Below are 24,436 nucleotides of genomic sequence, written 5' to 3'. Positions count from 1 at the left end.
ATTAATTAATATTTCACAATGACAGGGTGGACATATTAAGCTTGACAACACGCAACTACAAACACAATATGATGAAAATTAGGAAATATAAGTGTAGATAATTACTGTATGTGCGTAGAATTGTTTGTACAGATGAACGTGGTACCTTAAGGTGTTTGGAAATTGCTCCCAAGGATGAACCAGACTTGTGGAGGTCACTGATCTACATATATAACTGGATTGCTCATAGAATTCTACCACTGGCAGTGATGTTCAGCCTGAAACAGAAGACACAGAGAAAAACATCACTGTATGTCTTCCCAGCTTGTCCATGTTCAAAGAGGCTGTGGTGGGGTACAGCAGGCTTTGCAGTTAAAACAACTATGAAGATGATTCTGTGCACTACCTGTTTATCAGCACTCAGTGTCGAGAGCTCTTCCCAAGATGAACACACTGATTGACATGAAGTCCTGAGGTGGATTTATAAGACCGTCAGACAGCGTCCTGAAAGTCTGCAAGACAGCTGAGAGATTTCTTCAACAGCACACACTCACAAGGCCCATCTCTGTCCCCACAAATGTTCTGGATCTCCATGGTGGTTCTGCATTCAAGGAACTTGAGGCAAACATGTTCAACCTAGAACCATACAACAATCACATCTTCATACTCAGTGCATTGCAGAAAGCTGCACAAACATCAGCCTCCACTTCATTGCCAAGGAAACATGTGCTGCATCACACTCCAAACGGCTTAAGAAAACTCTGGGCAAGCTTGTACTGCAAAATAGAACAAAAAAGAAAAGTTTGATAAAGATCAGGAGCCGGTTGCACCAGCTATACAAAAGTTAAACTTAGCCTAGTTGTGGCGTAAATGAGCACGAAGTCACAATTTACGCACTACTAAATATTTGAGCATTGCACCATTAAACTTCAGTACGACGTAACCCTAAGTATAAACTAAATATTTACAGAAGACTCAGAGCAGGTGTAACTGATGGAATAAAAAAGCAGACTGATATTTTATGACATCAATAAGCTCATGTTTTGCATGTTTGGCATCAATCAAATAATTGTGATTATGACAATTAATTGCCTGTTTTAGGTGTTTCCTAAATATGATGAATAATTACCATACAAACTAACTAATTCATTTATAAAACATTTTACAAGCTTGAGTCATATAATAAAATAAGGGTATGATTTCCTTTTCAGGCTTCAAAATCATATGAATGACAGTCAAATATAAAAGTATAAAATGTTAAATAATTAAAATAATATCTTAATTATCAAAATATGTTTCTCAAGAGAGCTGCTCTTGTGACGTCCGCAGTGACGGTTACGTGAGCAAACAAGGTTTGTACATCAACCGTAACAAAATCAAATTGAAGTTCATGGATTTTTAATACTTCTGTGTATAAATATGAACGCTGCTTAATAGATCAATGCAGGTAAACGTCATAGTATGCGAGAGTTTACGGAGAGTTTACGACTTACTAGTTAAGACTTTAAGAACAGGTGGAGCAACCAAATTAAGCACCGACTTAGTTGCAAACTAACTAGTAGTTACGAAGCCTTGAACTTTATACCCCAACTTAAGACCTTACGCACAGCTATTTACTCAACCTCATGTCCTTCCAAACCTGTATGACTTTTTCTGTGAAACAAAAGATGACATTTTAAAAAAATGTTTTTGTCCATATAATGAATGCCATTGGTGACCAAAACAAGCTATTTTGCTCACTTTTACTTTCCTTATATGGAATACAAAATACATTTTTGGGGGTTCTGCAAAAGAAAGTCACATGGATTTGGAAGGACATGAGGTTGAGTATATGATGACAGAATTTACATATTTGGGTCAACTTTTCTATTCATATTAAATGTTATATATGTTATACTATCTGAAACACAGTAATTTTACGAGACTTATACTGCATGTTGCAAAAGTATCTTCATTGCAAATAAAATCAGATAGTATAATATATTTTACTCTGTTAAAACAGCTCTTCAGTGAAGCCAGGCTGACTCCTCATACAGCTTTTCCTCCTGCTGCAAACCAATTCCAGCTTTATCTAACATTCAGTGCGATGTTTATTGAAATCCAAACGGCAAACTTACCTTGTTTAACTTCAACATTATCCATGTGCTCCTTGTCAGGGCTGGACTGGGAAGAGAAATCGGAACGGGATTTGACATAACTGGCCCAAAACTTGTTGGGGGGAGAGTGTTCGCTAACGCGGCGGCTCGTTTTAGCTTATCGCGGCCGACACTGCGGCCCGCTCGGTTCACCGGAAAAATGTCCGGTAGGCCAGATTACCAGTCCAGCCCTGCTCCTCGTCTATTCCAATTGATCACTTCATAAATGATGCCCGTGAGCTGGACCGTATTCAGGCCTGCGCTGCAAAAAGTACAAATCACACACAGAGAATTAATGAAAGCCCACATTATATTTATCATATGTAACCGGTGTTGATCCGCAATTAGATATTCAACTTGACCAAAAAAGCCAACTTGGTGAGTTATAATGTTATTCATTGTGGTTATTTTCCTAAGTTAACGTTAGCTGCATAGCTAATATTCGTTTATCCTAAGAAAATAACCACAATGCACGTTCAACGTAAACAAAAGCTACAAAACATAATTATGTATTCAGAATAAAAATTTTCAAGCCTGCAAAAAATATGTTTGAAAATGTCTACTGATATCTTACCTCAGTTTCTTAAACTTGTTTCTATTGAGGTAACACGTGCGCCGCTGAACGTAATGCTGCTGCAATAAAGAGTAACATAACACGCTCACATTTAGAATAAGCAGGGGGAAAAAATGAAAGTCAAAATAAATAATGAATTACATATTTAGGAAGATTGCATTGTGATGCAGTGTATGCAGACATCAAAAAAAAATTTTTATGTGATTGGATAGGTAAAAATTACTCACCAAAACAGACGATTTCCCACTGAGACCCATAGGAATACAGAACATTAGGGAATACCAAGATGGCGGCGCAGTAGCTTCACTGTTGTGACGTCATGAGCTATCCAGTTATATATATAGATCAGTGGTGGAGGTCCACAATTTTTTGGCTGATTTCTTTTGATTTTCCCATGATGTCAAGCAAAGAGACACTGAGTTTGAAGGTAGGCCTTAAAATACATCCACAGATACACCTACAATTGATGCCAATTAGCCTATCAAAAGCAACTGGCCAATTGCCCAAGTTTTGACATAATTTTCTGGAATTTTTCAAGCTGCTTAAAGGCACAGTTAACTTCTGACCCACTGGAATTGTGAGATACACTGGCAGCTAAAAGTTTGGAATAATGTAAAGATTTTGCTCTTTTGAAAAGAAATTGGCCCTTTTATTTGCCAAAGTGGCATTCAACTGATCACAATAGTCAGAACATTAATAACGTGAAAAATTACTATTTGAAAACAACTTTGAAGTAACTTCTTAAACTACTTCAAAGTGTTCTCATCAAATAAACCTCCACGTTTAGCAATGAAAGCTTTGCAGATCCTTGGCATTCTAGCTGTCATTTTGTCCAGATACTCAGGTGACATTTCACCCCACACTTCCTGTAGCACTTGCCATAGATGTGGTTGTCTTGTTGGGCACTTCTCACACACCTTACCGTCTAGCTGATCCCACAAAAGCTCAATGGGGTTAAGATCCATAACACTCTTTTCCAATTATCTGTTGTCCAATGTCTGTGTTTCTTTGCCCAGTCTAACCTTTTCTTTTTGATTTTCTATTTCAAAAGTGGCTTTTTCTTTGCAATTCTTCCCATAAGGCCTGCACCCCTGAGTCTTCTCTTTACTGTTGTACATGAAACTGGGGTTGAGCAGGTAGAATTCAATGAAGCTGTCAGCGGAGGACTTGTGAGGCGTCCATTTCTCAAACTAGAGACTCTTATGTACTTATCATCTTGTTTAGTTTTACATCTGGACTTACACATCTCTTTCTGTCCTTGTTGAAGCAAGTTGTCCTTTGTCTTTGAAGACTGTAGTGTACACCTTTGTATGAAATCTTCAGTTTTTTTGAAAATTTTAAGCATTGTATAGCCTTCATTTCTCACAACAATGATTGTCCGACGAGTTTCTAGAGAAAGCAGTTTCTTTTTTTGCCATGTTTTACCTAATATTGAACTTAAGACATGCCAGTGTATTGCATACTGTGGCAACTGAAAATCAAACACCAAGACAATGTTAAGCTTCATTTAACAAACCAAATAGCTTTCAGCTGTGTTTGATATAATGACAAGTTATTTTCTTGTACCAAATTAGGAATTTAGCATGATTACTCAAGGATAAAGTGTTGGAGAGATGGCTGCTGGAAATGGGGCCTGTCTAGAGTTGATCAAAAATGACTTTTTTGAAATAGTGGTGATGAAGTTTTACATCAGTAATGTCCTGACTATAATTTGTGATCAGTTAAATGCCACTTTATTGAATTAAAGTAACAATTTCCTTCCAAAATAGCAAAATCTGTATATTATTCCAAACATTTGGCCACCAGTATAGTCAATTAAAAGTGAAACAATCTGACTGTAAACAATTGTTTGAAAAATGAATTGTGTCATGCACGAAATAGATGTCCTAAATGACTAGCCAAAACTGTAGAATGCTAATATGAAATCTGTGGAGTGGTAAAAAAATAAATTGTTTTAATGACTTCAAACTAAGTGTATGTAAACGTCTGACTTCAATTGTTTAGCCACATAAATAGTATAGCCAGTTTAGCCACTCATTTTACTTGGCAGATGATGTCTAATAAAAAATTTAAAAAGTTAGTTTTGAGAAAAGGTCTAGCATAATTTGTTTGCATTAGATAACAAAATATGAAGCAAAAGCAAGTGGTATTTGCAATGAAATCCATTTTAATTGTGGCTTTAAAAAATAAAAAAAATCTTACATATAAATGTGTCCAAATACTTTCTGAGGTCATCATACATTTGTATCAAACATACAGTATTGTGTAAATCTCTCCCTATATGTTAATATATAATTCATAATTATCCAAAAAAAATTAACTTTGAAAAAAATATATAGTACAGGTTAATGTGTTAAACTATTAAAAACATTTCCATCTTTTTATAGATGTTCCTAGTATTTTCAGTGGGGATCAAATTGCGATGCTGGACCCTCATCAAATGTTGTTTGGAGTCCATGAGTCTGGACAGTGCTGGAATTTGAAGTCTGATATAAAGGAGATAACTGAGCTTAATGATCAGTTTGCCCCTTATTTTGGCCTGTTTGGTAGCTCAAATAAAACCATTCAAGATGGCAACTTTCCAGGAACGCTCTTTCGTTTTCCACTCCGCATGAAACCCTCCCAATTAAGCAACAACATTTTCAATAAAGAGAAGGTTCTGGAGCTTTTTGAATCCTTCAAAGTGGATGCAGAGACCGTGTTGCTGTTCCTGAGGAGCGTCCAGAAGGTCTCTCTGCATGTACGTGAGTCAGATGGCACAGAGCGAATGTTTTTTGAGGTCACAGCAAGCAATAGTCAAGAGGATAAGATGGAGTGGCACAATTCTCTAAAGACCCTAGGGCAGGCTATAGATAGCTACAGTAATCGCGTACTAAGCAGTTCAGTCACCTGTGCCACTTACCAACTTTCCATTGAAGTGCAGGACGAAACTGCTAAAGAGACCCAGAAGACCACCTGGTTGGTGTGTAATGGTGTGGGAGGGCGGGGCATGTGTGGTGAGCTCGATTCTCTTGCTGATGATCTGAAGTTCATTCCAACCATTGGTATTGCTTTGCCCCTCACTCTTATTGATGAGGACAAGGGGGCCACCTCCAGCTTCTCAGGACGTGCTTTCTGTTTCCTCCCTCTGCCCCTTGGTGAAGAGAGCTTGACTGGGTTACCGGTCCACGTCAGTGGCTTCTTTGGCCTGACGGACAACCGTAGGAGCATCAAATGGAGGGAGGTGGACCAGTGGAGGGACCCAGCAGCTCTTTGGAATGAGCTTCTTATAGTCACGGTTATCCCAAGGGCTTACTTCACCCTCATCATGGAGACCATCAAGCGAATCCAAACCAAGAAGGACCAAGAAGATTTCCCCTTTCACCCAGAGGTATCTACGGAGCCTGGCCTGATCCAAACAGAATTCGACCACGGTGGAAACCTATTTTAGAACCTCTCTTCAATGACTTGCTTCAACAGTCGGTCATCTACTCACTCAGTGGCAGCTGGGTCCAAGTGGAGGAGTCAGTGTTCTCAGAGTTGGACTCTAGAGTGGACACTACAGAGACAGTCATCAAATACCTCCAGAGCTCAGAGATGATGCTGGCACAGGTGCCAGCCTATATCGATGCAGTACTGACAATGTTTTTCACCAAGCCAGGAAGCCTGAGAAAAGTGACCCCTGCTTTTGTGCGGCAGATTCTGAGGAAATGTCGCCATAAAGGGGCATCCAATGAAAAGCTACTCCTGCTGGAATTTATCCTTAGCGATGCCTGCTACAATGATCTCATCGGACTGGAGCTTCTTCCTTTGCAGGATGATACATTCGCTGTGTTCTCCTCTTCTGTGAATGACAAAGATGCTGTTTACATCGCCTCGCAGGAGTATCCAAGGTGTGGTGTTCAACATATGTTTTTTAACACTTATATTGAGATTGGTATGGGTCATTTTAGGATTTTCACAATAAAAAAGAAATTCAGTAGCAATTTCATGATTCCTGATACCAATTTGTTAATCACAGAAAAGAATAATGTGTTATTAAAGTATTCAGTTATTTACAATTACAATTTTTATGTAACAAAGATAAATATCGACAATCAATAGAATAAATAATAAAAACAGGACTAAGATATAAGTGATAAAGTGCTTTAAGTTTTTCATCTAACAACGGTATCAATTATTTTGTTCCGCATTCAGAAACAATAAAAAATAAAAGAAATCTGTGTAAATTAAAGAAAGGTTAGGAACAAAGTACTTAAATTACTATATTATATTACAAAAAGGAAAAAAAAATGTAAGATCACCATCATTATCGTTTGTTACAGCTGGCCTGACCACGGTGACAGCACTCCGAAACCAAATAGAGTTTGTTCTCAGAACTACTGTAGAAATACTTTAGTATGTTTTATTTTAGTATGGACTTTGTCCCAAAGTTCTGGTATTTTTGACATCCCTAGTTTATTCATAGTATTATATCACTGAAATGATCAAAATGTGTATTGTTATTGTTCTTATAACTTTTAATGTACCAAAGTTCAACCACCCTATTTGTATGGCAAAAAAGTACAGTATGTGCTAAGCATAGGTTATGATTTTTCTAGGTCCCTTTATCCAGGACTGGAGGGAAGATTTGTCCTGGAAAGCATCGCCCCACATGTCATGACGAGTTTGAAAGAAGCAGCCAGAAGCAGAGGTAAATACCTGCAGCAATCTTTAAGGTCATAAAGAGCACCTGCTTTCAATGCCCTTTTTCGGTGGTAGCACTTGCTTATTTTGCTGCAGGAATAAAACTTTAAAGCTTCATGTTTGCCATTACTGCAGTCAGATTCCTGAGTTGCTCTTTCCATGCTTAACTCAGTGTATTGCAAATAGGATGGAGCCCTCTCAGTGACAAAAGTAGGATTTAAAATTTCATCTATGAGACATAATCGTAGTCTTATTGAGAGCAGACGAAGTCATTTATTGGGGTCACTATTGGGATCTATTTATTATTTTTAAAGGTGGGATTACAATCTTTGTCATAGCTTTTTGTACTACCTGTGCCATATATTAGTTGGCCAGTCCAGCAATTATTGTTGCAGTTGTTTAAAATAATAATTATTATATCAACATTATGGTTTCTGTGTAAAATATAGCATATTACATACTGTAAAATTAAAGGTGTTACTCTCTGTTTGATTCAGAATTACATATTAGGTTTATTTATATGAGATAAACTTTAATGTAGTACTACATTTACAAGTGTGTCATAAAATAAGTACCTGCCTCATTGAAGTCATATACATAACAAATACACAATAAAAAAGAAAACTAAAATTATAGTTACGATCATCTTGCAGTATTGCCAAAATATGCTATACTGATTATATACCTCAATGGAATATGTCATTATTTGCTTTATCATTTTCTGTTTATTTATTTTAACTCTGTTTTTCACCTTTATCCTGGTTTTTGAATTTTATTTCCAGTTCAACAATATCTTTGGGGTTGTTCAGGTAAGTACACCATGGAGTTGCCATAGCTTTCCTGGATTACACTGTTTAATCACTAACCTGTATTTATGTGAATGACCCAATAACCCAATATAAAGAATAAATATTAATTATTTAAATAGTCTGAAATGCTTGAATAATAAGCACTTTAATGTTTGAGAGACTCCACTAACATCAAACTTTGGTAAGTTGGAACGCTTCCATTTTAGATATGCGTAAAGAATATAACCTTAATATTCACTGCATCATTTCATGATAAGTGAGCAGCCAATTCATTCCAAATGGTAATAAAAAAAAATAAAAAAAAGTTTCTTCCTGAAAATTAACTGCCATAGACATGTGACAAACTATACTCCATCTAAAACTATTTTAATAATATTAAGCTAATTCTGTTATAATTAGTAAGCACGCAGCTTTTATGACTGCATATTAATTGAAAAACTACATGCAATATTTGTTAATTAATTTGTCACAGAGCAGGACCATTTAAACTGAACTAAGGAATGCAAATATTTTAGTACAAATGTTGAAAAAATTAAGCCACCATTTACAGGAACTAATACATACTTCACCTTATTCATATAAATTAGAAATCGTAATGTTTATTAAAAAATTATGCATCAACTACCTACTTGCATTCAATCAGAAGACGTACCCCCCCACACACACACACCATATTGTATATGCACCATGAGAATGGATAGTGGAAGAATTGTATTTTCTAAATAGAATAGTATTATTTGAAATATTTGTTGCATGTGAACCTTATCAACTCTGTTTTTGTGCATGGATGTAAATGCTTTGAATATCAACAATATTTGTACCTTATCTGTGATCGTCACCTGCGATTTGTGTTTTAGAATTTGCAGTGTAGTTTGAAATGATTTTTTTTTACAAAGTCTCCAAAGTCTGAGACCACATTAATAATCCAGATTGTTTCTTGGTCAATTAAATATTACAACATTATGAAGTAAAATGAAGAAAACTAATTTTAGATTATGCACCATTTTTAGGTCACTAATAAATTGTAAACAACAACTTTATGCAAAGGTTGGATTTAAATTAATTAAAGATGCTCTTTTCAACTTTCTTAAATCACACTGGGATAACATTGTTATGCACACACTTGAGTCCATCCCAGCTTGAGTGCATGCTGTCTTTAAAGCAAAAGGGATATATCAATTATGAAATTCATATAAATTTTTCAATTTTTCTTTTCATTCAAATAGTTATGCTGATAATATAATTTGTAACTTGTGTTAAATTAGAATGCATTTTGGAAGCATTTTCACTAGTGATCTTAGACTGAAACCCACTGTATTGTACATTCTCTTATTTAAAAAAATAAATAAATAAACAAGTAATTGTATCATGTTTTGCATTTGTGTGTTTGTGCTTTCAGGGAGGCCTTGCACTCAGGTTCAAGTGCTAACCCCAGAGAGATCAGCACGTCTAATTAAAGAAGTCCTTACTACCGCCTGGCCCACTAGAGACTTTGCTGTACAGTGGAATCCTGGTGATCAAGAGAAGAAACACCCCTCAGTATCTTGGCTTAGATTGGTTTGGAAGCATCTCTACATAAACTTTGCAGATGACCTTAGTGTATTTGAAGATATGCCTTTGATTCCAAATGTGCCATTGACTGACACCTTGGATTCTCTAGAATTGCTACATCTCAAAACTCCTTCTCCCATCATTCTTGTGAACGAGGAAGAGGGCCCTCCCTCTGAAGAACTACTTGAAGTTGTGAAGAAGCTTGGTTGTGTTATCTTAAAGCAACTTGATCCGTGTTTGCAACATCCCCTCCTGAAAAATTATATTCATCAATCATCCCCAAGCAACCTACTGCAAATTATGGACAGGTGTTCATCTCAGAGATTAGCAAACCAGGTTTCATCTCTCTCTATCAAACAGAAGATTGCCCTCAGAGGCTTTTTAGCTAGTCTTAATGATGTCACAGAAAAGGAGAAACGCATCATCCAGGAGCTTCCCATCTTTGACAAAGCTGGGGAAAAATCAAAGATGGACCCTTCTCCATTTACCACTTTGAAAGGAGCCAGAGTATTACATCATACTGCCAAGCATCCACTAGATGTGAAATTGTCCATAAATGTAATTGAAAACAGTGATGAGGCAACTATCCGTATTATAAAGCTGATGAACATTGAGCAGGTGAAAAGCACTGAATGTCTAAAGGTGATCATTCAAGACATTGAGAGAGGATTCTACAACAAAGAGGAAGTCAAAAAAATCATGTTCTGGGCCCTTAACCATTTGTCTTTTCTAAAGAACGAAAACAAGGCAGTAATTAGTTGGCTTTCTCCTTTGAAGTTTATTCATACATCTTCAGAACAACTCCATTCACCAACAGAATTTTTTGATCCTGAGTTGGAGATTTTGCAGAACCTCTTCTTTATGGAAGAGAAGACAAGGTTTCCCCCAAATGACTATACTTCATCTTCGGATGTCCTTCATTCTCTGAGACAACTGGGGCTGAAAAATGAAGTGCAGCTCAGTGAAAAGGATGTACAGCAGGTTGCCAGAAAAATTGAGGAGTTGCAAGGGAGTAGCAATCCAGAATGGGATTCCATTGTAATGAAGGCGAAAACACTCCTAACTATATTGAACAAACAGACAAAGTTGGTGAAGTCCTCAGAGGTTCAAGCAACCCTGCTAAACTTTAAATGGGTACCTGTTTGCAAAGATAGACCTCTGAATTACCCCAAATCTCTTGTTTGGAGAGGTGATTCCTGCAATATTTCTTCTCTTTCTGAAATGTGTGATATATCTCATGCTGTTCTTGTTGGTTCTTCTGTTGCCTTGGTGGAGCGTACATCTGCTGGCATGAAAAAAGCCTTGAAGTTATCCTTAGAGCCTCAGGTTGATCAAGTGCTCCAGCATTTGAAAGCAGTAAATGACTGGCATAGATCCCAAGCATTTACCACCGAGGACTGGTATCAGTTTCAGCAGATCTTGTTCGAGATTTATGAATTCATGCAAGCTCATTTGGAGGATGCAAGAGAGGCAATGAAGTCTCTGCCCTTCGAGTGGGTTTGGACGGGGAAAACATTTGCTTTCCCTGGGCGCACAGTTTTGAAGCCCATACCAGACTTGGATCTTCAGCCTTACTTGTACTCGTTACCAAAGACCATCGCAAAATTCCACAAGCTTTTTAAGTTCTGTGGCTCTATTGAAGAAGTTGTTCCCAGCCATGTGTTTGAAGTCATCAAAACGATCAGGCAAAGGTGTGAGAAGGAGATGACAAAAGAAGAGAGCAAACACAATGTCCTACTTTTGATAAACATTTTACGGTGGCTATACTGCAGTCAAATATCAGTAGATGCTGATATGCATGTACCCATTCTTTGCCATAAAGATCCAAGCAAACTGGTCATGAAGCCAATTCATGAATGTACCTACTGTGATATCAAAGTAGAGGATTTGAATGACTTACTAGATGATGTCTCAGAGCCCATCATCCTTGTACATGATGATATTCCAATGAAGACTGCTGAATGGTTGAGAGTCCCATGTTTGAGCACGAGATTGATAAACCCAGAGAACCTCGGGTTTGAGCAGTCAGGCCAAAGAGAACCTCTAACTGTAAGAATAAAAAACATTCTAGAGGAGTATCCATCAGTTGCGGATATCTTCAAAGAGCTTTTGCAAAATTCTGATGATGCAAATGCCACTGAATGTAGTTTCCTGATTGATATGCGGAAGAATCTTGAAATTCGAGAGAATCTGCTTGACCCTGGCATGATTGTTTGCCATGGCCCTGCTTTGTGGTCCTTCAACAATTCTGTTTTCTCTGATACAGACTTCCTCAATATAACCAGGCTAGGTGGGTCTATGAAAAGGTGCGAAGCTGACAAAGTGGGCAAATTTGGGCTGGGCTTCAACTCTGTTTATCATGTGACTGATATACCTATTATCATGAGTAGAGAGTTCATGATCATGTTTGATCCCAACATCAATCACATCGGCAAACACATCAGAGACAAGTCAAATCCAGGCATCAAAATCAACTGGAGCAAACAGCAGAAGCGTCTAAGGAAGTTTCCTAATCAGTTCAGACCTTTCATCAATGTGTTTAACTGTCAGCTTCCTCTGTCACTAGAGTCCCCTTACAAGTATGATGGGACCCTCTTCAGACTTCCTTTCAGAACTGAGCAGGAAGCATCTGTGAGTGAAATCAGCAGTATTTACTACAATACCACTGACATCTACTCTCTTGTAGATGAATTCAGCATCTGTGGCCATCGGCTCATTTTGTTCACACAGCATGTTGGAACAATGGTCTTGAAGTATTTGAAATGTGAGGAGCCAAATCCTGCTGCTGCACAGGATGTGGTCACAATAAACAAGAGTGTGTGGTCTTCCAAAGCAGCGTATGGACCCCTAAGTATTCTGAAATCTGCTGCCAAAGTCATGAAAAAAGTTGCAGCCACCAACAGAGTGCCAGCCGAGTTTCCAAAGTCAGGCTGCATCATCAGAATTGTTGTGGAGGAGTTCCACAATGTCTTCAGGCGCATTGTTGATCTTCAGTCCCCACTGTTCAGAGGTTCTGAGGAGGACCCATCCTCATACTTTGAGATGGCAGCTAAAGGCACACAAACTAAGAGACTCACTGACGAGATGCCACAAAAGGGAGTGGAAAATACAAACTGGCTTATCTGCTCATGCATGGATGTGACAGAAGCTCTGAAGTTCTCTTTGAGTGATAGTGGGAAACGTCTTGGTCTGGTACCATGTGGAGGCGTAGCTGTGCTGCTCTCTGAAGAAGAAAATAGAAAATGGACTGTAAAAACAAATGCAACACCAGTTGGAGAAGTGTTCTGCTACTTACCTCTTAGGATCAAAACTGGTTTGCCTGTGCACATAAATGGCTGCTTTGCAGTCACTTCAAATCGCAAAGAGATCTGGAAGACAGACACAAAAGGTCAATGGAACTCCATTTTTATGAGACATGTGATTGTGCAAGCATACTTGGCTGCACTTAACATGCTGAGATTTATGGCAGAAAGTGGCGAATTATTAGACTACAGCTATTATGCATCTTGGCCGGACCCTGGAGTTGTCCACGATGATTTCAATTTGATTTGCCAAGGAGTTTATCAAGAAATAGCCAAAGGTGATGATGATATTGCAAAAGTGTTTTCCGATGGGAAAACCTGGGTTTCAATCAATGATGTTCGGTTTTTGGATGACGCTTTGCTTTGCAGACCAGACATTGGATCTGCTGCCTTCCAGATATTCTTGAAATACCTCAAAAAGTGTGGTTCCCAGGATCTCTGTGCTGTTGAGCTGCCAGACTGGGTCAAGGAAGGCTTTGATGATGCTGGCTGTAAAGGGAAATTGATCGAGAATACACTTACTGAGACACAGTTTTTCTCAGATGTGTTTTTCCCCCATATCCAAGACATTGATAAGGAACTTCGTGACCCTCTAATGTATTATGTCCTCAATGAAAAACTAGAGGATTTTGCATGCATACTGAGGGAAACTCCATGCATTCCATGTTCAGGACCATTAGAGAAGCTTGTTTTACCATCTCGACTTATACATCCAGAGGGCAGAGTTGCTAAACTGTACAACAGTGAAGATGGACGATTCCCTGAAGGAAGTTTGAGAGACTATGCAAATCCAGTATGCTTGGTGAAGTTAGTGCAACTGGGTATGGTAAAGGATGATGTATCTTGGGAAGACTTGCTTGAACGTGCTGAGTCTGTATTGGCTCTAAATGAAAACGATCACACAGTTGCATGCCACAGGAGTAGTATAATCCTCAGTCTCATTGATGAAAAGCTCAAAATTAGAGATCCAGCAGCAAATCAATATATTGCCAAATTAGAAGATATCAAGTTTCTTCCATTTTTGACCAAGCCTGCTGGATTTTCACTTCCATGGCACGGAAACAACTTCCCCCAAAATGCCATGTTCACTGCAAAAGAGCTTTTTACAACAGACCATCAGGACACTGTATGTTTAATGAAGCCCATCCTGAATGAGAACTCCCCCTCCTTTAAAGGATGTGGTCCTATTTCACTGGCTGTGAAAGACTTTCTTGGATTGATTAAAAAGCCATCTGTTGCACTGGTCATTAGTCAGCTGAAGGAGCTCTCAAAATCCTTTGATGGCATTACACTGTATCAGGAGAACATAACCAATGCTTGCTACAAATATCTCCATGAAGAGTTGCTGCAGTCCAATTCTGTGAAAGAGGAAATTATGGAGGAGCTAAAAACATTTTGCTCAATTCTAGTAGAGAACACATATGTTGAACCATCAAAAGTGGCATTTCATTTAAACTTTGATGCTGCTCCATATCTCTACCAACTTCCCAATAAATACAGAAATAGTTGTCGGGAACTCTTTGAAAATGTGGGAGTTCAGCCTAGCTTCACTGTTGAAACATTCTCAGCAGTTTTACAGCTGATAAAGAATGAATGTGGGAGAAAGCCTCTTACTGAGGAGAACTTTCAACTGTCTCGTAGAATAATTAGTGAGGGAATATGGAGCTTGATCCGAGACAAAAATCAGGAATTCTGCCAAAGCAATTATGATGAGATACTTCTTCCTGACAGCAGTTTCACACTACAACCATCAAAATCACTATGCTATAATGACTGTCCTTGGATTAAAGTCAGAGACACAACCGTTAAATATTGCCATAGTGATATTCCAAGAGAGGTGGCAGTAAAATTAGGGACAGTTCCAAAACGACACAAAGCCTTGGAAAGATACGCATCCAACATTTGCTTCACTACCCTGGGAAGTGAGTTTGGGCAGAAGGAGAAGCTCACCAGCAGAATCAAAAGTATCCTCAATGCTTATCCATCAGAAAAGGAGATGCTGAAAGAGCTCCTGCAGAATGCAGATGATGCAAAAGCCACAGAAATATATTTTGTGTTTGATCCCAGGTACCATCAAACTGACAGAATATTTGATGACAAATGGGTGCCCATGCAAGGCCCATCACTCTGTGTATACAACAATCAACCATTTACAGAGGATGATATTAGAGGCATCCAGAATCTCGGAAGGGGCACCAAGGAGGCAAACCCTGGAAAAACTGGGCAATATGGCATTGGATTTAACTCGGTGTATCACATAACTGACTGTCCGTCTTTTATCTCTAATAATGACATTCTCTGCATCTTTGATCCACATGCCCGTTATGCACCTGGAGCAACATCTGTCAGTCCAGGAAGAATGTTCAGAGATTTGGATTCGGACTTCAGATCCCAATTTTCTGATGTACTAAACTTATACCTAGGGAATCACTTCAAGCTGGAACGCAGCACAATGTTCAGGTTTCCCATAAGAACTATGGAAATGGCAAAAATCTCAGAGATCAACTCAGCACCTGCATCAGACAGAATGGTTCAAAACTTCCTTGATAAAATACGAACAGATGGTGCAGAACTTCTCATGTTTTTGAATCACATGGAGAAAATTTCAATATGTGAAATCGAGAATGGAACTGGGGATTTAAAAACTCTTTACTCTGTTACAGCAAATATAACAGATGGGGATCGCCTAAAACGCAAGCAATTTCATGCCACAGTTCTGGACAGTGTTTACAAGAAAAAACAGCTGCCCCAAATTCCTGTCCAGCAGATTACATATACAATGGCCATAGAGGACACAGATGGTAATTCTACAACCTGGATGATTTGCAACAGATCTGGATTCTCTGACATGGAGAAAGTATCTAAGAGTGTCATTTCAGCTCACAAAAATGAGGACATTACTCTCTTTCCACGTGGTGGTGTTGCAGCATGTACCAGCCACAACTACAAAAAACCTCACAGGGCCTTCTGTTTTCTTCCTCTATCTCTGGAGACTGGCCTGTGTTTCCATGTGAATGGCCATTTTGCTTTAGACTCTGCCAGAAGAAATCTGTGGAGGGACGACAATGGAGTTGGTGTGAGGAGTGACTGGAACAATAACCTAATGAAAGCACTAATTGCTCCTGCATGTGTAGAACTGCTAATTCAACTGAAACGTCAACTATTCCCAGGCCCTGACCCCACCATGACGATATTTCAAGGAACTCCTATCCATGTTGTCAGGGATATTTTGAGAAAATTCTTGTCTTTCTTTCCTGTTAATAGAGTTGACATTCAACCAGACTGGTATTGTTTGGTAAAGGCAATCTACCATTGCATTAATATGGACCTGAAAAGACTACTCCCTGTTCTTCGAGCACCCCACATTGATAACACGGATATGCACGCTGCAATATACATCTCCTGGGTGAACACATCCACCTCAACCAAAGGTAGGGCATTCTTTGACAACTTATTGCAGGATGAGCTGCAGCATCTTAAAAACACAGAGTACAACATAACCACACGGAAATCGGTGGCAGAAAATGTCTTCAGGATGAAGGCTATGCTCCTGGATGTTGGCTTCAACTTAATCTACAGCTGTGATGAGACAGCCAGTCTGTACTTCTGCCTGGAAGATGCTGGGATTCCAGTCAACTATGTGACACCCGACGATGTTCGTGGTTTCCTTCTGACATTCTCATCCCCAGACACATCTTGCCAAGTTGGAAAACTACCATGTCGGCTGCAGCAGTCCAATTTCAAGCTCTTCCATTGTCTGAAACTGCTTGTAGACTACTGCTTTAAAGATGTGGAGGAAAATGACATAAACATAGAGGGATTGCCATTGCTGATGACCATGGACAACATTCTGCAAGTTTTTGACTCCAGATATCCAAAGTTTCTGACCAATCATCATGAGCTTATCTCATCAAGAAAAGAGCTTTTCATGCACACACTATACATAAGGTACAGCAGCATCCTTCTAAAAGCAAATGTGGCTAAAATCTTTGACATAAGCAGTTTTGGAGGTTTGCTGGGATCTGTACTTCCCAGAGAGTGCAGAACAAGGACCTCAGTGAAATGGAAGGAGAACTTTCCTACTGAATCTTGGCTTAAGAGTGCATGGCACTTCATTATTGAGCAACTTGCAACCAAAGATGACCAAGCAGAGATCAGGCCAAAATTCGAGACAGTTCTGGACATCTTGAAAGATTGGGCACTACTTCCAGGTATCAAATTCATGGTGTCAGGAAACAAAATAGTTGTGCCAGAGCATGATGTATTGTTACCCCTAAGCCTAATCTATGCAGCCATCTTCCCGAATGGACAAAATGACAAAGTATTTCATACTCTGATTAAGGGAGGATGCTTTCAATTGGCTGTAAACAAAATATGTGTCAAAGAGAGTCCTTTCTTGTCTCTATTGGCTCAGCACACAGCAAATATTGACAATCCCTCAAGCATACTAAGAGCACTTGAGTACATGATCCAGATTTCAGCTTTCAAAACAGGAAGCTTGACAGACAAAGACTTTGAAGCACTATTGCTGTATTTTAACTGCAACTTGACAAACCTGACCCAGCATGATGTGCAATGTCTGAAGCTGTTGCCATGTTACAAAGCAGTCAGTGGCCGATACATCTCCATTGCAAACTCTGGTGCATGCTATGTTCTAACAAAAAGTATTCCCTCTACCGACATTGAAAAGTGGGCACATAATACACAATCCTCGGCCTTTCTTGCTGACAATCCACAGCTTAAAGAGCTCTACAGCTTTCTTGGGTGCACCCCAATTGATGATCTTGAGGTGTACCTGAATCATATCTTTCCAAAATGTGACATTATATCACATGATGCCAAAACCCAACATGTTATCTATCTGAAGGAGCGATTACTGGCAATGGAGGAGCCAAGCAGTATCAAGGATCAGCTCTATGAGAAACTGGAAGGTCTGTCCTTCATTTATGACTCCACCAATAGGCTTAAACCTGCAAAAGCCTTCTTTGATCAAACAGTGAAAGTGTTTGAGGTAATGCTTCCACAAAAGGCCTTCATACCTAATGATTTCTTCCGAAAAATTGAGCAGGTATCGAAGCCAAAAACTGGGACATCCTATTTAACCTCATGGATAACATTCCTACGCAACATTGGTCTGAAATATGTTGTGTCTCAACAGCAAGTTTTACAGTTTGCAAAAGAGATCAGCATCAAAGCTCATACAGAGAACTGGTCCAAGGAAAAAGTTCAGACCATTGTTGATGTTCTCCTAAATCACATTTTCAGTGAAAGAACAGATCTGTTTGATGGAGCTTTCCTCAAAGAACTCTCTATGATCCCATTCCTGTGTCCTGAGCATGCACCAGCAGAACTTGTTCGCCTCCATGCTCAGTACCAAGAAATGAATGGCACTCTCCCTCTAATTCGCTTCAGTGGGTCTCAAGTAAATCCAAAATTCAAACAGACTGATATCATGCAGTTGTTGTGGACATCTTGTCCTATTCTACCAGAGAGGGCCACTCCAGCAAGCATAAAGGACCAAGAAGGAAATACGCTTACCAGCCAAGAGCAGCTTGATCTCATTTTGAGCATGTTAAATGTCACTGTGGACCCACCATTGGAAAAGGTAATCAGCAATTGCAAAAACATATGCAGCATCACTAACTTGGATGACGACACAGTAAAAACACGAAACAAGGTTTTAAGGAGCATTTATGAATTCCTTAATGCGGATTATCATGAATTTCGCTTTCAGTTACGAGGAGTGGCATTTGTTATGGTTGAGGAGGGTTGGAAACTCCTTAAACCAGAGGAAGTTGTCATTAATTTGGACAATGAGTCTGACTTAAAACCCTACTTGTACAAACTTCCCCTTGAGCTTGGTACATTTCACCAACTGTTCAAACTGTTGGGAACTGAAGATGTTGTCTCAACTAAACAGTATGTTGAAGTTTTGTGTCGAATATACAGAAATTCAGAAGGCAAGCAGCTTGACCCTAATGAAATGAGAACAGTGAAAAGAACTGTCTCTGGGCTATTCAAAAGTCTCCAGAATGATCCAGTACAGATCCGTAAAGACCTTGAGAACATCAGAGATTTGACATTTTACCTTCCGAGTCATGATGGACGATTGGCCAAATCAAACTCTTTAGTCTTCGATGATGCACCACACTACAAGAGCCGAATTCAGGGTAATGTTGGTGTTCAGATGCTTGTCGACATGAGCCAGTGTTACCTAGGCAAAGACCACGCCTTCCACACAAAGCTGATCATGTTGCTCCCACAGAAACTGAGGCCCAGGCTTCTAAGTAGTATCTTGGAGGAACAACTAGATGAAGAGTCTCCAAAAATGTGTCAATTCGGTGCACACTGCTCACTTCAGGGACGACTCCAACTGCTTCTGTCTTCAGAGCAGTTTATCACTGGATTAATTCGGATCATGAAACATGAGAACGAGAATGCATACATGGTGAATGAGGAAAAAGCAATACGGTTATGCAAAGCTCTGTGTGAGGGCTTAAAGGTGTCTTGCTTTGAGAAACTACAAACAACATTGCGAGTAAAAGGCTGCACCCCAATTCCCTACAGCCGTAGTGAGACCCTTGCCTTTCTTAAAAGGTATGGAACAGCAGTTATTCACCTCTACATTCAGCATTCTGACAGTAAAGATATCAATTTCCTTCTTGCTTTGGCAATGACCCTCAAGTCAGCTACAGATAACCTGATTTCTGACACCTCCTATCTGATTGCTATGTTGGGTTGTAATGACATCTACAGAATAACAGAGAAACTTGACAATCTTGGTGTCAAGTATGACACTATGGAGCCATCAAAACTGGAGCTTCCACTTCCTGGTACTCCTATACCTGCAGAGATACATCATTTACTGCTCATGGATCCCATGAATGTGTTTTACCCTGGCGAGTATGTGGGTTACCTGGTAGATTCAGAAGGAGGTGATATTTTAGGCACTTATCAACCAACCTATACATACGCTATCATCGTTCAAGAAGTAGAACGAGAGGATGAGGACAGTCCAAGTGTCCTTGGCAAATGCTTTCAGATTGACATTGGTTATAGCGAGTACAAAATTGTAAGCTCTCTTGATTTGTACAAGTTTTCAAGACAGGATGATAGCACCCATATTCGAAATGGCACACCAACTCCAACAAGCCCTTCAGAGGGTCAGTCCCCTCGTGCCAGAATGGTACCTCCCATATTTCCTGGAAAGGAAAATCAAATAACTCCTCCAACTGAGTCATCCCCCAAAAAGATAAAACTCAATGCATTACCCGAAATTCTAAAAGAAGTGACCTCAGTTATAGAACAAGCCTGGAAACTTCCCGAAACTGAACGCAAGAAGATTATCCGGCGGTTGTACTTGAAGTGGCATCCTGATAAAAATGCTGAGAATCTTGATATTGCCACAGAAGTCTTCAAACACTTGCAAAAGGAGATCAGCAGGATTGAGAAGCAAACCCAGGCAGAGCAGACCAATGATAGAGGAACAAGGAGACCTTTCTCTGCATCTTCCACTCGATTCCAGTCAGAGAAATTCTCATTTCAGCGATTCTACACATCATGGAACCAAGAAGCAACAAGCCATAAATCCGAAAAGCAGCAATTCCGAGAGCAGTTTACTTGCTATGCAGGCACGTCTCACTCAAATCGTTTTTTCGTTCCACCATCTTTCAGGTCTGTTGGGAACCCCGTGGAGGCTCGTCGGTGGCTAAGACAAGCAAGAGCCAACTTTTCTGCTGCAAGAAATGACCTTCACAAAAACGCCAATGAATGGGTATGTTTTAAATGTTACCTGGCAACAAAGCTTGCATTAATTGCTGCAGATTATGCAGTCAGGGGGAAGTCAGACAAAGATGTGAAGCCCACAGCACTTGCACAAAAGGTAGAGGAGTACAGTACCCAGCTAACAGGGCTGGCCAAGGATGTACACATTCTGGACGGTTATGGTGTGGACAGCCTGAGAACTCGCTACCCTGACCTTTTGCCCTTCCCTCAGATTCCCAATGACAGGTACACTTCTGAAGTAGCAATGAGAGTAATGGAGTGTACTGCTCGGATAATCATCAAACTTGAGACATTTGTTCAGCACAAAATCTGAATGTTAACCCTCTTAAAAGGATAGTTAGTTAAAAAATGAAGTTTCTGTCATCATGTTTTCACATGTTGTTCCAAACCCGTATGACTTTACTTTCTTTTTAGAAACGTTGATGCTGATCTTTACCATACAATGAATGTGAATGGTAACTGAGGTCCCTAACATTCTTACTTAAATCTCCTTTTGTTTTCCATGGAAGGACAAAAGCCATATGGGTTTGGAACAAAATAAAGGGGAGTAAATAATAACTGAATTTTCTGTTTTGGGTTAACTATTCCTTTAACTGTCATCATTAGATCATGCTAAACACAAAAATGGACAAATCAATGGTGGTGGTTGTACAATATAGCTAACTATTATAATAGACTTTTCTTAGGTAAAATGATGTATCTAGCTGGCATTTTATTTGGACAGTGCCACCTCTGATGCTGTGACCCATGCTTATTATGTACATATTTGCGGCATTTCTCTGAAATAATACCTGAGCCTAAAAATTGTACACTACTTATCACTAACATACAACAGAGTATTGTGCATAATGTGCAAAAGCATAGCAATATCTTTATTGTTTTAAGTACGTTTATTAATTATTGTTGTTCCTTTGTACATAAAGAATACCAAATGCTGCTTTTTTATCTTTTCTAGAAAAGTATTTTTCCTGCCATAGTCAATAAGTTCAGTGTATTGTGTTTTATTAGCATGAGTTTGCACTGCACTTTTGTGTAAATAGCACTTGAGTGATTGCAGAAAACTGAATGAATGAAAGCCGTAAAGTTATAATGTGCAATTCAACAGTCACAGATTAATCATCCCATAATTCCTCTATGGGATCTACGCAAATCGGTCATGCCGCCCAAAAGTAAAAAAAAAATAAAAACACTGTTTATGCATTCAAAACATGTTTTTAGCTGGTAAACCCAGCTAAATCCAATGATCCTCTCATTTATTTTGGGACATTGCCCATATCTGCACGTAATCTAGACATTAAACAATGAAAAATTATATATTTCAAATGTCCTAAAGACTATGAATTACATCCTAAAATTTAATGTTACAGTGAGTTTGTGTTTACCAAAATGGAAATAATCCCATCATTTCTGAATAACTTTTGTCTCAACTGAACATTGCATTACTGGTTGTTGTCTAGAAGTACAACTGAGCACCACAGGATTTTTTTTTTATATCAGCTATTGCTAAATAAACAATAAAAACATACCATTTAAAGAGTATATTAGATTTCACTCTGAATTAGTTTTTTTTTTTTTTTACTTGAACTGTCATTTAACTGCTATGGCTCTGCATCATGCACATCATGCTTAGTTTCTTAGAAACATTGATCAAATATGTATTTTCTATTATTTACAACGGAACCCAATTTTCTTCTCATGCTAAGAATGTTTTGCATGAAGTTCTCTAAAATTTGTGTAAGACGAACATAGATAATCATATGGTGCTCAATGTCAATAATGTTTTTCATCTATTGTCTTTAACTGTGAGAGACTGAAATTAAACCCTGGCTACTGTAATGTTTTGACAAACTAATTTTGTCTTTTGTCTTAATCTCATACATTTCATGTCATATTACTGCTCTCCAAACTCAACCAGTAGGATCATTGTTTTGGGCCTGTTAGAAAGATTTTCATTTAAAGGTACACAGGTTTATTTATTTATTGATTGTTAATTGCGATGTGTAAATATTTTTAAAATTATGTACACTCACATGAGATTACTCTAATCTTATAAATCTTAGAGAAAAAGCTGTTTTATTTTTCATAGAATGCTGTTCACACATTAATGAGCGCCACCATTTTGAGATCATGTGACCAGCTTTATCTCAATCATCCCTTGTAATTGAACGCTTTCAATCGTGGAATAAACTATTCATGGTTGACTGTGAAGAGCACATTTTTACAATGACATTGGTAACTTAAACATTTTTATTATTTTTATTTTTTGTGCAATGATAAATTTACTACAGGTGTGAGTGAATATAAACTGAATTTTTACTGAAAATACATGAGGGTGATGTAAATGACAGAATTTTTCATATTTTGGGTGAAATTGTATTTATTTTCTGTGGTCATGCATTCATTTAATCTAACATTGTATCTAATGTTTACCTAAATCATAGTAAAAGGTAAATGGAAATTATTAAAAGAAATAACTATAATAACATACATTTATTGAACACACAAAACAAAACATCAGAAAAAATTGCTCATCAGGGTTGGGATGTCGGAAACCGAAAACTTGTACTTGCCCATGCATGTTTGATAGTTAAACTATCATTCAAATGTCAGTATGGCAAATATTATTTCCATTTACTGCTAATATGTGAACCTAAATATGACACAATTCTCCTGTTGAAACAAAATATAAATCAATTAAAATATAAGATACAACATATGTATAAAATGAACGACCCAACCCAATGTATAAACAAACAATCACTCTAAACAAAGGAACTCAAAACCCTGTTTGAAGCTGCCATAGAAATTGCTTATCATTTTTGATCATTGGAAAGATGCAGGAGCAGATGTGATATTAAACCCAAACCATTACAAATTCAAGAGAACTTTTCATGTCTTCAAAAAGCTCAAAACAGAATAATATTAATGTAATTACATATGTTTATTTAGCCAAGCAACATTGAGTATTCTGACTTTTACATACAGAACAGAAATACGTCACAATACACTAGCAGTTCTTGCAAATGCTGTTTGATTTGACATTTAAAAAAAATAAATACTGTAGATGTAATGCTCTGTGTTTCAAAAACTAGCCCATATTCAATACACAAAATTTGGTTATTGCACCTCAAAATTATATTGCATAGGATGTAAGCTGTTTACCAGCCCCTTTATTGCCCAGCCTCATTTTGAAAATTATTTACTTCCAAAAAAAAAAAAAACTCAGTCATTTTAACAAGTAATCTGTTATTGAGTTACTTTGGTGTGTTTTTTTTTACCTTACCTAGATATCCTGTATCAAAAGAGATATCGGACAGAAGCCCTTGTTGCTATGGCAGATTTGGTTCACGTATAATGTAGGTGTTATGTAGAGAAACATATTCAGCAGTCTTGTTGCTCATTACATGTAGAGGAGACACCAGCCCTGGAGAGGAAGAGCTTACCGCTGGGGCAAACACATACCTCAAACATATACATTCCCTGAGAGTCACTTGAAGTTCTGGCTTTACCCACCGGTAACATGGGCAGATGGACAGATTCAGCATCTAGAAATAACTGAAATATACCACAGACCCAACAAGAATGAAGTACATTTTAATGAAAGAATTGGTAACATTTTACATGATTATATACTTT

General features: G+C 38.4%; 1 protein-coding gene across 1 annotated transcript in view; it reads left to right on the top strand.

Annotated features, from left to right (window-relative positions):
• The window catches only part of sacs (sacsin molecular chaperone), a 50,517-nt gene extending 27,390 nt beyond the window's left edge, over nt 1-23,127 (top strand). Inside the window, 4 exon segments of the mRNA XM_052107240.1 lie at nt 5,076-6,037; nt 6,040-6,560; nt 7,269-7,360; nt 9,562-23,127. Of these exon segments, the coding sequence (XP_051963200.1) occupies nt 5,076-6,037; nt 6,040-6,560; nt 7,269-7,360; nt 9,562-21,113 (13,127 nt within the window). The 3' untranslated portion in view covers nt 21,114-23,127.
• Nucleotides 23,128-24,436: the final 1,309 nt, after the last annotated feature.

The sequence above is a fragment of the Xyrauchen texanus genome, chromosome 36 (assembly GCF_025860055.1).
Source record: "Xyrauchen texanus isolate HMW12.3.18 chromosome 36, RBS_HiC_50CHRs, whole genome shotgun sequence".
Classification (NCBI taxonomy): domain Eukaryota; kingdom Metazoa; phylum Chordata; class Actinopteri; order Cypriniformes; family Catostomidae; genus Xyrauchen; species Xyrauchen texanus.
This window is presented reverse-complemented; position numbering and strand designations above follow the sequence as displayed.